Source organism: Garra rufa, chromosome 4 (assembly GCF_049309525.1).
Source record: "Garra rufa chromosome 4, GarRuf1.0, whole genome shotgun sequence".
Taxonomy (NCBI): domain Eukaryota; kingdom Metazoa; phylum Chordata; class Actinopteri; order Cypriniformes; family Cyprinidae; genus Garra; species Garra rufa.
The window spans coordinates 8,369,128-8,385,029 of NC_133364.1; the positions used below are offsets into that span (position 1 = coordinate 8,369,128).

A 15,902-nucleotide genomic window follows, 5' to 3' on the forward strand; every position below is an offset into this window, starting at 1 on the left:
CCAAAAAACACACTATCAGCCCAGAATTGCCTCTTGTAAAATTTCTAACCACATGAACCTGAATGAAATTGATCGTTACACCAGAGTTATTACCATAGTTAAAACCATGAAACATAGCTAAAACACCAACTAAAACTATTGAAAACTATTGAAAGTAATTTAGTCACTTAAAATTAAAATAAACATTAAATTAAATCAAATTAAATATTTTTAAAAATTTATTTTTATTATGCAATTATTCAAATCAGGCAATATTTTTCATTTAGTTTAGCTTGATGTCTAAAACTGAAATAAAAATGATATAGGCATTAAAAAATAATAAAACAGCAAAAACAAAAAATATTACTAAAACTTTAAATTTACACTCATTCTACTCGGATTTTAATTCAAATTTAAATTCTGACTCTAATGTAAACTCAAATTGAAATTGTAATTCAAAATTCAAATTCAAAATTCAAATTCAAAAATTCAAACTACTTCAAAGTTTAAATAAAAACTATTAAAATAAATGAAATAATACATAAAATGACACAGCCATTAAAAAAATAACAAAAACAACAAAAACACAAAAAAAATTTACCAAAAGTTTAAATTTAAACTCAAATTCAAATTTAAATTCTAATTCAAACTCATATTCTAATTCAAACTCAATTTTAAATTCTAATTCTAATGTAAACTCAAATTTAAATTCTAATTCAAAATTCAAATTCAAAAATTCAAACTACTTCAAAGTTTAAATAAAAACTATTAAATTAAATGAAATAAATACATAAAATGATATAGCCATTAAAAAATAATAAAAATGACAAAACCACAAAAATATTATTAAAACTTTGAATTTGAATTAGAATTAGAGTTTTAATTCAAACTCAAATTCTAATTCTAATTCAAACTACTTCAAAGTTTAAATAAAAACTATTAAATTAAATGAAATAAAATGACATAGCCATTAAAAAATAACTAAAACAACAAAAACAAAAAAAATAACCAAAAGTTTAAATTTAAACTCAAATTCAAATTTAAATTCTAATTCAAACTCATATTCTAATTCAAACTCAATTTTAAATTCTAATTCTAATGTAAACTCAAATTTAAATTCTAATTCAAAATTCAAATTCAAAAATTCAAACTACTTCAAAATTAAAATAAAAACTGTAATACAATCTTAATTATACTAACATAACACTTCCTTACACATAATTTCCGGCCATTTTTAACTGGTTTTCCAATGTTTCCTAGTCATCTAAAGTCAGATCTATGTTTTGCTGAGCTTTGGAAAACTGGGAAGCTTAAGTGTAAAACAATCCCAACAGCCCATTGGTACAAGACAGTAAAATGATTAAGCAAACATGCATCGGGGTCTGTGCTACTGCAGCTCTTAATGATGTTCTGAGGTTGATCATAAACCGCTTCTGCTGGCACATACTCAATGGCAACGTCTTCATGTTGTATAATCGCTGTTTGATGGCACAGGGTCAGAGAAGTGCTGTTGGAGATTTATTCAATTACTGAACTCGCACAGTGTCTCCATTAATCAGACGGACAGATTCAGAGCGTGCACGTGGAAACTGAGCCAAACTAAACCTACACAAATAGAAATATTACATCAGTAGCATGCATTCACTTCTCAGCAATTAGAAGACCATGATTAATAAAATGCTCTATGCATATCATTTGAATGCATAATGCATAGGATATCCACTTAAACCAACATTTATAAAAATAAAAAATAAAAAAAAATAAAAAAAAATTTAATTAAAATGTGAATCCCTTTAGTACTGACTCCAATAAATTTCATTAAAGTAAAATGTGAAGCCCTTTAGGATGTTAATAAAAAAATTAGGTTTAAATAAAGGAAAGAAAGTTATTAATTATACATTAAACTCTTTAGCCCTTTAGGACTCAGATTAAAGCAACATTTAAAATAAAAATGATAATAAAATAACATGAAATAAAAAATAATTAAATTAATTTAAATTAAATTAAAATGCACGTCAGAATTGGCTTCAATTATGGCCACATTTTTATTTAAAAATGCCAATAAAATAAACTGAGGTTTAAATAAAGGAAAACAAAGGAAAACATAGATTACAAATGCAAAGACCTAAAAATTGGCTCTAATTAATGCAACATTTCAAATACAAATTTGATTATATAATTCAAATTAAATTAAATTATAAAATTAAATTTATTTTTAATTTTTTTACTAAAACTTAATTAAATTTCATTTCATTTTTTTAAAAAGCACTTTAGGATTGGTTCTAGGTGAATAAAACTACATTGGATTTTTTGACAATTACTATATATATATATATATATATATATATATATATATATATAATTACAGTCCAAGTACAGTTAATTTATGTCCAGCCCATTATCATAATGTTTAATAAGGTCCTGATAAAGCTTTGTTCTGCTCAGCATAACTGATGTGGTAGAGATTAATCTAATAGAGACGTCACGGCTGATGAGTGAGTATCACTCATTTATCTCATTTCCACCGCATAAGCAAGGCATTTAACAAACCTGCTTTGAATAATTTCATACATTAGCAGAAATCATATCTTCATTCATTAGGATAAAATCTTGATGCAGCTTTTGTGAGCATTACTGTTCATTGTTTGCTGAATAAACGACATTGAGTCAGTCATAATTAATGTATTACCTGCCTTTGCAGTGCGATTATTCAACATCTAACGGATGCGGAGGTGCTTCGTACAATTAACCAGCCCTTCACAGAAAATGCAGAAATCACAAAAAGCTGCAAATCTACCATCTGGATGCTTGTGCTTCTTTATGTGCATATCTTTTTTTTTTCCTATTCCGAAATGAAATTTATTACCATGTGTAGCTGTTTGGATAAGCCACCCTGAGGGTCTTTTCATGCTTCTTCAGATCTAAAATTATTAACTTCGAATCATCATGCAAATGAGGTTTCTGGGAGAGCCGAACATCTTTATACCACCGCTGGCGCACCGCATACACAAGCGTTATGCTGAAAACGGGGGTGTTTAATTTAGGGGGAAATACACTTTTGAAGGTTTCTATTTTCCCTGAAGTCCACTTATGATGTTGATCAAGGTTTCATGCACCAAAAACAGCCTTAATTAGGTTTTTAAGACCATTTTCCAGTCTCTCTGTGACCTTTAGAATAAATAAAAAAAATACTATTACTGTACACTTAAGACTATATGCAAATGAGCTCTTATTTGATTGGCTATACTCCTCTCATGCTGACATGTAAACATGGGCGGTGTTATGTTAATGTTGTGATGTCATAACCATGGCAGTATCCGATTTGATAAAAAAAAGTAGTCATATTTAAAAAGATACATTTTATGTGTAAAGAAAATGTACATACAATTTTTTATGACCAAATCCTCAAGTTTTCATGTTAATAATTTGCTTAACAAATCCTTAAATAAAATAAAATAAAAATAAATAAAATGAAATAAATCTATACAAAAATAATAATATAATATTAAAAAATTAAATAAAATAAACCCATGGTAATTTTGTGCTAATAATTTACTAAACAAATCCTTAAAAAAATCTAATCAAATCAAATAGCAATTCTGTGTTAATAATTAACTAAACAAATTATTTTAAAATAAAATAAAATACCAATGGACATTTTCATGTTAATAATTTACTAAACAAATCCTTAAAATAAAATAAAATAAAATGGCAATTTTGTGCTAAAAATTTACCACACAAATCTTTAAAAACAAAAAATAAAATAAACCCTTGGTAATTTTGTGCTAATAATTTACTAAACAGATCCTTTAAAATAAACAAATCAAATCAAATCAAATTAAATAGCAATTTTGTGTTAATAATTAACCAAACAAATTATTTTAAAATAAAATTAATAACCATGGAAATTTTCATGTTAATAACTTACTAAACAAATCCTTAAAACATAAAATAAAATGGCAATTTTGTGATACAAATTTACTAAACAAATCTTTTAAAAAAATAAAATAAAATAAAATAAAAGGTAATTGTGTACTTATAATTTACTAAACAAATCCTTAAAAAAAACAAATCAAATCAAATAAATTAAAATAAAAACCCATAGCAATGTTGTGTTAATTTACTAAACAAATAAAATAAAATACATTTTAAAAGTTTCTATTTTCCCTGAAGTCTACTGATGATGTTTATCAAAGTTTCATGCACCAAAAACAGCCTTAATTAGGTTTTTAAGACCATTTTCCAGCCTGTCTCTGACTTTTACAATAAAAAAGACTGTTACTGTACCTTTAAGACTATATGCAAATGAGCTCTTGTGTGATTGGCTAATCTCCTTTAATGCTGATATGTAAACATGGGCAGGGTTATGTTAATGTTGTGATGTCATAACCATGGCAGTTTTTGTTCTGTTTATGCTAATTGTTTTTCATTAAATGACTTCCAAGGTTTCGTTACCTGTGTTGGAGCCTGAGAGGTTGTATCTGGAGTTGACTTTCTTAATGATGTTGTCGTGGATTTGACTCCAGTCGCTTTCTGTGTTGCAGCTGCACAAAACAAGAACAATCGGAGCATTGGATCCAATCACAGAGAGACAGATATAAAGAACAGCAATCATTTTAACAGCCTGAAGGACTGGCCATGAGCCAGCTGATAATGTGTGACTGAACCAACAACGATCTAGAGCCAAACACATCTGTCTGCCGTCCGGTGCAAAGTAGGCCATGATATTGTTACCAATTGTTGAGACACATTTGCATTTGTATTTCAGGCAATAGTTCTTTAGATTAAACCATTATTGGATATAGTATATGTGTAAGAGAGAAAATAAGCTGTAATAAATATAAGGACAAAGACAACTTTGTTTTAAACAGAGAAATTTGCCAGGTTAAATAATAATAAAAAAAAATAATAATAATAATAAAATAATCTATTTTCATGTCTAGTAGACTATTAGAATGTCTACCTGAGATTACAAAATAAATAATAAATAAATAAATGTTGGCTGATTACCTTTATCATATCATAATAATAAAACGGGAAATAATCGGCTTAGAATTTATTTATTTATTTATTTTATTTTTGGTGTTTTCAATCTAATACTGTTTTCAAGGCACATCTGGGTTAAATCTTTAATAAACTGGCTGACTGTTAATAGATTAAAATAAAACAAAACAAAAAGTAAAACAAAACACAACTTAAAATAAACCCATTAGAATATTTTGTCACTAATTTACTAAAATCCTTTGGAAAAAAGTTAATTAATTAAAATAATAATGGCATTTTTTTGTCAATAAATTTACTAAACAAATCCAAATAAAAAATAAATAAAAATAAATAAAAATAAAATTCAATAAAATTCAATAAAATTCAATTCAATTCAATTCAATTCAATTAAAATAAAATAAAATTAAATTAAATGAAATTAAAATAAAATAAAATTAAATTAAATTAAAATAAAATAAAATTAAAAATAAAATTAAATTAAATAAAATTAAATTAAATAAAAGGAGGTGACGTGAGAAGTATGGTGACCCAATAAAGTGGTGACCCAAAAAAATAAAGTTATCATCCAAGATAATTTTATTGATAATTTTACAATTTTCAAAATCCCTTATATTCAAAGATTTCACATAACAGTAGAAAACCACTGAACATGAATATGACTAGGCAATCTCATCCAAAGGTGACCAATCAGGGGAAAGAGTCTCCATCTAGGAAGTCACTTGATTTCTTGATTTCTCAGGAAGACTTGATTTTAAGGTCCTAAGGTGTTATGTGGTGTGTGTGTGTGTGTGGAGGGTGACTTACGCATAGACCTTCAGCAGGTGGTCATCTTTGGAGTCAGCAGTGAGAAGATCAGCGATGCTGACCACAGCACAACCGAACGGACGTCTGTACTGAACATTACATGTGTTCTTCTTCTCTCCGGCACCCATCCTCCCTACACACACACACACACACACACACACACACACACACACACAAAAGAGACATCAGTGCTCATCACACGCCTGCAGGCTCTCTGGCATCAGTAATTATTCAGTGGAGAAACGTCAGCTTTTACCAATCCTAATGATGTGTACCACAATATACACATCTTTTCTCAGGTCGCCGCTGCCCAGATCCTGAATAAAACATGAACAACAGTTAATCAGCACAGATTACTCTGCATGATTACTCTGACACTGATTTCATCTCAACACTCACCACAAAAAGTGTGCATTGTCTTTCGCTCTTCTCGGGAAACTTGGGCAGACCGTTTTTATTGAGTTTAACAAAGAACCTTTCACTGCAAAACAAAGAGAGAGAGAGAAATACTTTCAGTTTAGACAATGAGTTTATTCTGCCGTTAAAAACACAGTGATCTCACGTATTTACATTTTTAAAGGCTGTGAGGACAAAAAATAAAATAATAAAAAATATATAATTTTTGGCACAGCAGACAGAATGTTGTTCAATTTACTTTGTCTAATAAAATATTTAACAAGCAAAAATCTCATGCATAAAATGGTATCATAACAGATCATAACTGTCAACAAAAAGTTTGTGAAGTTAAACATGCTATTAAAACAAAACAATTGGACAAAACAAACCAAAAAATAAATAAATAAAATATTTTAGGATGTTTGCCAAAAGAATAATTACAGTAAATTAAAAGGTAATTCATTATATTTGAGGACATTTGCAAAGAGAAAAATAATTGCGGTATGTCAAAAGATAATTAAATTGCATCTAAAATAAAAATAACATTTTAGGACATTCGACAAGAAAAGAATAATTACAGTATGTAAAAAGGTAAATAATAAAATAAAATAAAATAAAATAAGTAAGTAATATTTACAGTATGGTAAAAGTAAATAATTAAATTGCATACAAAATACAATAAAATAAAATAATTAGTAAGTAATATTTACAGTATGGTAAAAGTAAATTAAATTGCATCCAAAATTAAAAAATAAATAAATAAATAAATAAATAAAATAAACAATAAAAAATAAAATAATTAAATTAAATTAAATATAAAATAAAATAAAATAATAAAATAATTAGTAAGTAATATTTACAGTATGGTAAAAGTAAATTAAATTGCATCCAAAATTAAAAAATAAATAAATAAATAAATAAATAAAATAAACAATAAAAAATAAAATAATTAAATTAAATTAAATATAAAATAAAATAAAATAATAAAATAATTAGTAAGTAATATTTACAGTATGGTAAAAGTAAATTAAATTGCATCCAAAATTAAAAAATAAATAAATAAAATAAACAATAAAAAATAAAATAATTAAATTAAATTAAATTAAATATAAAATAAAATAAAATAATAAAATAATTAGTAAGTAATATTTACAGTATATTAAAATAAAAAAAAGAAAATAAAAAAAGAAGCATTTTTTTGGACAGGGACTATGCTAATACTTTTATTGATTTATTGATTCCATCACTGCACCACAGTACTTTTTTCGTGAGAGTCTGTTTTTTTTTTGAATATATGAATCCAGCAAATTACAGAAACGTACATGTAAAACATGAGCTGTCAATAGTACAGAATAACGTGACAGACACACGTGTCCTTCACCCACCAACCTCATAATCCACTTACATGACTTTCACAGCTCCATGATAAAAAGACAAACGGCCCTATAAATGAACCCCAACAGGAACAATAGCTGGCAATAGAAATCGAACAAAGCTTGCAAATCCAACCCACTCAGGAATACACACACATTCATGCATAGACTCGTATTAAACCGGCCCTTCACACAAACACCATGTAATTAAATGTGCATTGTTGCGATCACAGCGTCCCATCAACACAGGCAGGAGCACAAAGGCTGTTTTGGCCTTTGACACGCAGCTGCAGGGCTGCGATGGCTTTCTGAAGAGGCGTCTGTGGACACTGGGATATTGCTATCGGCAGATATCACGCCAACATTTCCATAACACACAGACGGGCTTCCTTTCGCTCGCGCCCCACAATTTGATATTTCCTCACTCGATGCCGGGGATTGTAACACGACAAGTTCAAATGGTACACCGACACGAGCTCCCGCCTCCCTTTGACACGGCCGGAAAAGTGATCCCTGTTTGTCTGGGTGGATAAATTAACTATGCCCCAAAACTGTCCCGTGGGAACGGAGGGGGAGCTGTTACCCAGAAGGCTGTCAATCAGCACTTTGTACACATCCTTTGGCAGAAATGAAGTGAAACACTGATAGACTGTTTCTCTCACACACGCTGACACAACAGGCTTTTGGTAGCAGAGTCTAAAGAAACATGAATACAAACAGCATCCTCATGTTTTTGTAACAGCACTCGCTGTCCATGCGCCACTTGATGTACAAAGTTGGTAACATGAGCTGCCTAACACCAGGACTAATGCTGAATCACTCTGAACAAAGAAATAAAAAAAATTAAATTAAATTAAATTAAAATTTTAAATTAAATTAAATTAAATTAAAATTTTAAATTAAATTAAATTAAAATTAAATAAAATAAAATCAAATATAAAATAATGTTAAAAAAGTAAAAATTAAATTAAAATATTTAACAAACTGTAATAATAATAATAATAGTAGTACAATAGTATGTAAAATTAAAAATTCATAAATTAAATGAAATACAAAGTTATAATTCAACTTATTGTTTGAAATTAAATTAAAATTTTAAATTAAATTAAATTAAAATTAAATCAAATAAAATCAAATATAAAATAATGTTAAAAAAGTAAAAAATAAATTAAAATATTTAACAAACTGTAATAATAATAATAATAATAATAATAATAATAGTACAATAGTATGTAAAATTAAAAATTCATAAATTAAATGAAATACAAACTTATAATTCAACTTCTAGTTTGAAATTAGAAAACTATATTAGAGATTAAATTAAATTAGAGATTTCTAGTTTTTTTTTTTACAAACTGTTATGAAATGATGAAATAATTATCATAAATAATAACAACAGTCACAATAATAACATAGTATATGAAATAATTCATATAATATGATACAAATATACTAATGAAGAAATGATATTAGAAATAAAATGAAGAGGACAATAGTATCTCTGTATGAGTTTGTAACAGTATCTAAAAAAATAAATAAATATAATAAAATTGTATACAAAATTATATAGAAATTTATTAGAAATGTATATAGAAACGCATAACGTATTTTGTTTATTTTTTTTACAAACTGTTATAATAAAATAATTAATAAAATAGTATCTACAATAATAAATAAATTATATTTCAACTTTCAGTTTGAAATTAGAAAACAGTTTTTGTTTTTTTACAAACTGCTATAATGATGAAATAATACTAACGCTACTAATTATTTTATCATTATGATTATGATTATGATAATTATTATTATTATTATTATTATTATTATTATTATTATTATGAAATAGTACATACGAATAATAAGAAAATAGTACCTACAATAAATTAATAATTAATTTATTCAATTATATTTCAACTTTCAGTTTGAAATTAGAAAACAATTTTAGTTTAAAAAACTGTTATGAGATTAAATAATAATAATAATAAATAATAATAATAATAATAATAATAATAATAAATAACAACAATAACAACAACATTAACAATGATTATTATTAAATATTATATAATATAATTAATAGTATATAATAAATAGTATATAATTATAATAATTCAAAATAATTATAATTTAAAATAATTATAATAAATTATACCAGATGTAATAATAAATTAACAGTTACTTTCTTTCAGTTTCAGATTAATAAATGAAAATAATAACTATAAACTTTTAATTCAACATTGTTTGAAATTATAACACTATTTATATTAAGTTTAAAATAAATTAGAGAATTTTTGTTTATTTTTTACAAACTGTTATAATGATGAAATAACAAAAAATAAAAAAATAATATAGTATTATTAAAAAATAATTAATTAATTAATCATATATGATACAAATATACTTTATAAGCAATGATTATTAGAAATAAGATGATGAAAAATAGAACAATAGTATAGAATAAATTAATATAATATGAGTTTGTAATTACTCTCTTTTGACTTAGAGAAAAACAAACTACTAACATAGAAATAATTTAAGAGTTAATATAGCAAAATGCTAAATTGCAGACAAATGGGGAAAAAAAAGGAAAATACGCCATAAACAAAAGTAATACTAGTATGCAAAAACATGGTATATCTCAAAATATTATCAGATATTAAACCAACACACTTATACAGCCACACACAAAAATACAAATAATTAAAATAAATAAACAAATCTTTCTACTTCTGCATTTGTTTTCTTAGCTTCCTTCCTAATCTAGTTTGATAAATGTGGCATTGTTTATAAGGAAGATTGTAGGCTCTGTGACAAATGGCTTTTGTTCCTCTTTTGTAAGCTTTGGATAAAAGCATCTGCTAAATGCATAAATGTAGATGTTTATTGCATACTCAAAAGTACGTACTTTTACCACCAATAATTTGCAGTAATGCTTTTAACAGAACATTAAATGCATTTAGTGTAAAATATTCAAATGTGATGATTTTATACAGCCCTAGTGATTCCCGGGAATCTGGGCAGAGTTGTGATTAAATCCACAGGAGCTGTCAGGATGGACATTGAGCAGATTTGAAGCCGCAGGCGAGTCTGGCAGAGACTGAAAAAACGGGAGCCACCATTCCACATAGAAACAAAAAAGACGAATAATTAACTGGAAAGCAGCCAGCTAAGCAGGTATGGAAATCGGTGATGGATCAGAGCCACATTAATATTCTCCTTCAAGACTACAGACAGGGACTGAGAGGGAAGAACTCCAATCAATGAACACTGAGACAATCTGAGCAAATGCCAGCGAGCAGCTGCTGAGACGGTTACAGTCTGTAATTAACCATTAGATGAGATAAACAGGTACACACACACACACACAACACACACACACACACACACACACACACACACACACACACACACACACACACACACACACACACACACACACACACACACACACAGCCGTCTGAAGGCTCTCACAGCCTCCACTGCAGGTGTGTTTCCCTAATGAAAACTGTTTATTTGTTTTTCATCTGTCTGTCAGTGGCTAGGAACAAACACAGGAGGCATGTACATGTAATGAGGTTATGATTGACGAGCACATCCTGGATACAAATAGGATACTTTTCCACAAAAGTCAGACTTTATATTATAACAGTGCAATGAAATCTGACTTTTTCACAATTTGTAATTTTTTCTCCAAGTTTATAATATTCAGAATTGTGAAATATAACTGCAGAATTCAGGATACAAAGAAACAAGTCTGAATTCTTGAGATAAACTCAAAATTGTGAGAAAAAAAAAAGTATGAATTCTGCAATATAAACTTAGAATTGCATGAGAAAAGTGGCAATTATGAATTGCAAGATATAAACTCAGAGTTTCCCAAAAAAAAAAAAAAAAAAAAAAAAAAAAAAAAAAAATGTACAAATTGCGAGATATTCAGTTAGAATTCCGGGGGAAGTCAGAATTCTGAGAAAAAAAAAGTAAGAATTGCGAGAGATAAACTGGGAATTGTGAGGAAAAATTACGAATTGTGAGAATTCCGAGGAAAGTCAGAATTGCTAAATATCAACTCAGAATTCAGTCGAATTGCGAGATATTCATTTAGAATTCCGAGGAAAGTCAGAATTGGGACAAAAAAAAAGTATGAATTGCAAGAAATAAACTCAGAATTCTGAGTAAGAATTGCGAGAGATAAACTCAGAATTGTGAGAAAAAGTATGAATTGCGAGATATTCACTTGGAGTTCCAAGGAAAGTCAGAATTGCAAGATACTCAGAATTCAGACGAAAGTCAGAATTGCGAGATACTCAGAATTCCAAGGAAAGTCAGAATTCCGAGAAAAAAAAAAAAGTACAAATTACAAGAGATAAACTCGGAATTGTGAGGAAAAAGTATGAATTGCGAGAGATAAACTTGGAATTGTGAGGAAAAATTACGAATTGTGAGAATTCCGAGGAAAGTCAGAATTGCTAAATATCAACTCAGAATTCTGTCGAATTGCAAGATATTCACTCAGAATTCCGAGTAAGAATTGCGAGAGATAAACTCAGAATTGTGAGAAACAGTATGAATTGCGAGATATTCACTCGGAGTTCCAAGGAAAGTCAGAATTGCGAGATACTCAGAATTCCAAGGAAAGTCAGAATTCAGAGAGAAAAAAAAAGTACGAATTGCAAGAGATAAACTCGGAATTGTGAGAAAAAAGTATGAATTGTGAAAGGAAAGTCTGAGACTTTCACTCAGAGTTCTGAGGAAAGTCAGAATTCCGAGAAAAAAAGATAAGAATTTCGAGAGATTAACTCGGAATTGTGAGAAAAAAGTATAAATTGCAAGATATTCCGAGGAAAGTCAAAATTGCAGGATATTTACTGCAAATTCCGAGGAAAGCCAGAATTGCAAGATATTCACTTAGAATTCAGAGGAAAGTCAAAATTGCTAAATATTTACTCAGAATTCCGAGAAAAGTCAGAATTGCGAGATATTCATAAACTCAGAATTGTAAGGAAAAAAAGTATGAAGTGCGAGATATAAACTCAGAATTGTGAGAAAAAACTCAGAATTGAGAAAAAACTCAGAATTGTGAATTGTGAGAGATAAACTATTTTTGATCAAATAAATGCAGTCTTGGTAAGTCTTTCAAAACAGTTTAAAAACCAACCCCAAACATTTGAATGATAGTGTATGAGTGTACAAATCTGAACTTGATAACATTTATAAGCATGTATAAATGATTGGTTAGACATTCACCTGAGCGGTTTGTTCTCTCGACTGTCATAGATGAAAAAGAAGACCTCCAGTTCTTCACCCAGGTTTGAGCTCATCAGACTCTTCAAGTGGACAAACAGGTGATGTGTGCTGACAGGAGTCGGAGTTTCCTTCTTCCGGTGCCGATTCTCCATCTATCCATCCAAACACACACAAATCATTACATGCAATACATGCATTTTTCAATAAAGCAAGACATAAAAGTGACCCAGTAACACAAAGCATATAAAGATCTAACTTTGCATTGTGTTTCTCTGTTTTAACACCAAGAAAAGCAGGAAAAGCTGTGCATAATATCGTCAGAGATGCACTGCATATTCCATTGCATTCCAGCAGCTCCATGTTCACAGCACGACTTCTTTTCAGCCAGCCAAATCTAATTTGTTTCAGTTAATATGCTCCTTTCTTTGCAATGACACCACAGAGTGCAATGTCAAATGCACACACGCACACACATGCTTATTTTAAGTGTACATTCACACCGCTGTTGTGTAACAGACTTCTCACATGAGAGAATCATCTATTGGACGGTGTAGAGTCGTTGAACCGCACTGCGGACGCTGAGGTGTGAACAGGCGTGATGTGAAATAGAAAAAGGCCAACAGGCAGTGCATATGCTCTATCTGTGTGTATGCATGAGGAGGACGGAGACAAACACTAATGAACACTTTAATTTAAAAAGTCATTATAATACAAACCAATTAAATGAAAACAATGGCATGTAGCCTTTAAGTATTTCTCACTTAATTAGCATTGGAAGCTTTGCAAGCGATTATTCAAGTAAACAGACATTCATTAGGATTAATGCATGCTAAGATATGTTAAAACAGAAAAGGAGAAGATTGCAATGAAATGTTAGCAATTATACAAAAAGCTACATTAGTATTAAATAATATTATTAAATAATAATAATAAATAATTATTAAATAAATAAATAATGCATTTTTAAAAAGTTAATACTTATGTAAAAAGGAAAATAATAAATCTGCATCCAAAATTAAATAAATGCATGAACATAATTATGTAATAATGTAAAGTAATAAATAATAAATATTAATGTATTTTAAGGTAATGCATTTAATGAGATGCTAACACATGTAAAGTAAGTACAGTGTGTAGAAAGGTAAATAATTAAATTGCATCCAAAATAAAATAGTGTTTATAAAAATAAAATAAAAATTACAAAAAAATTACAAAATCTAAAATAAAATGAGAAAATAAAATAATAACATTTTAACACATGTAAAATGACGGTATGTAAAAAGTCAATAAATCACATCAAATAAAATGGCGTAAAAAAAAAAAAAAATAATAATAATAATATTTTAATTTTTTTTTTACAAAATCTTAAATAAAATGAGAAAATAAATAAAATAAAATAAAATTACATTAACAAATGTAAAATAACAGTACGTAAAAAGGTAAATAAATCACATCCAAAATAAAATAAAATAAAATATGAAATAATAAAATAAAATGACAAATTATAAAACAAAACTACAAAATAAAATAAAAAATTAAATTCTACTTCATGTAAATGTCATACCATTTTAATTCATACAACCTAATAATCATGAAATAAGTATTTTAAATAATAATAATAATAGTATTTTAATAGCATTATGTTACACAACAATCAACTGTTATAATTATGAAAAAATACAATACAATACAAATATTAATAAAAAAATATTGTAATGATTAAAAATTTATAATAAAGGGTAAATACTTCAAGTGCACCCATAAATTGGGGTTCAACTTCTTGCAAAATGCTGTACACATAAAAACAAAGGTAGCGAAGTACATTAATAAAAGAAGAAAAATAAATCAATAAAAGAGAGCAGTAGTTCCTCCTTCGCAAGAAATGATGTTAACCGAAGATCAAATAACAGCGGTTTAATGGGAAAGAATAGGCTAAAAAGATAAAGCACAGGAATTTCAATAAAGACTTTATTCCCTATTTGGCAGGCCGGCTCAGATCACAGAAGGCTCTGGACTCTAAACCGCTTACTTTCACATCAAGAACGCCAAACAAAGAGAAACCATGTTCTCTGATAATGGTTGTGTGGGCTAATAATTATCATGAATAACCAACCAAAATTGAAAACATTAGAGATACCTGCTTGTAAAATCGACTAAATCAATACTGAGCATTTATAGCTCTTTGCCATGTTTTCCCACTCCATATCTCCCAGTTTCTTTCACACACTCTTGTGTGTTGATGTCTGAATCCTCAGTGCTAATTAAAGTGTGTGTGGTGAGACTGTGTGACCTGATTCACACCCACACTATTCATCACAGCACCTTGGGTATGTGTCACAGGTAATGAGCTCAGTCTAAACACACACCAAACGCCTGCTATTCAATCACAGCTAAACTAGATCATCATAGCGCAAAATAACCCAAATAAATCAATAACAACTGCCAAGAACTTCCTTTACAGCTTCTCTAGTCATTCATCATAAACTCCAGTTCCAAGTTTAAACAAGATCTGTTAATAAACCTGTCAAAACTTTGGAGTTCAAATTATTTTTTTGGCCGCCGGCAATTAGCAGGTTGCAAACATCCGCTTCTTGTTTCTTCGCATACGCAGTTGATGGCAAAAAGCAGCATATAAACCACAGACAGGGTGCTGCAATGGAGTCCGGCTGCCAGCAGAGGGTTACAAAAAAGTATGAATTGTATTATATATAACTGCAAGATATAAACTCGGAATTGCAAGAAAAATGTACGGATTGTGAGATATAAACTCAGAATTGTGAGAAAAATTAAGAATTTCGAGAAAAAGTACAAATTGCAAGATACAAACTCAGAATTGGCAGAAAAACGTACGGATTGCGAGATATTAACTCGGAATTGTAAAAAATGTAAGAATTGCAAGAAAAAAAGTAAGAATTGCAAGATATAAACTCAAAATTGCAAGAAAAATTTACAGATTGCGAGATATAAACTCGGAATTGTGAGAAAAAGTACAAATTGCAAAAAAAAAAAATTTGAATTTAAAAAAAAACTAAGCATTGCAAGACACAAACTCTGAATTGTGAGAAATTTACGGATTGCGAAATATAAACTCGGAATTGCAAG

At 28.4% G+C, this 15,902-nt stretch overlaps 1 protein-coding gene across 1 annotated transcript in view; it reads right to left on the bottom strand.

Annotated features, from left to right (window-relative positions):
• The window catches only part of dock4b (dedicator of cytokinesis 4b), a 79,414-nt gene that overhangs the window by 42,437 nt on the left and 21,075 nt on the right, over nt 1-15,902 (bottom strand). The window contains exons 9-14 of the mRNA XM_073838501.1: nt 12,801-12,952; nt 6,187-6,268; nt 6,044-6,104; nt 5,788-5,920; nt 4,435-4,523; nt 2,846-2,900 (exon numbers count right to left, since the gene is read on the bottom strand). Coding sequence (XP_073694602.1) covers nt 2,846-2,900; nt 4,435-4,523; nt 5,788-5,920; nt 6,044-6,104; nt 6,187-6,268; nt 12,801-12,952 — 572 coding nt within the window. The remainder of the gene's footprint in view (nt 1-2,845; nt 2,901-4,434; nt 4,524-5,787; nt 5,921-6,043; nt 6,105-6,186; nt 6,269-12,800; nt 12,953-15,902) is intronic.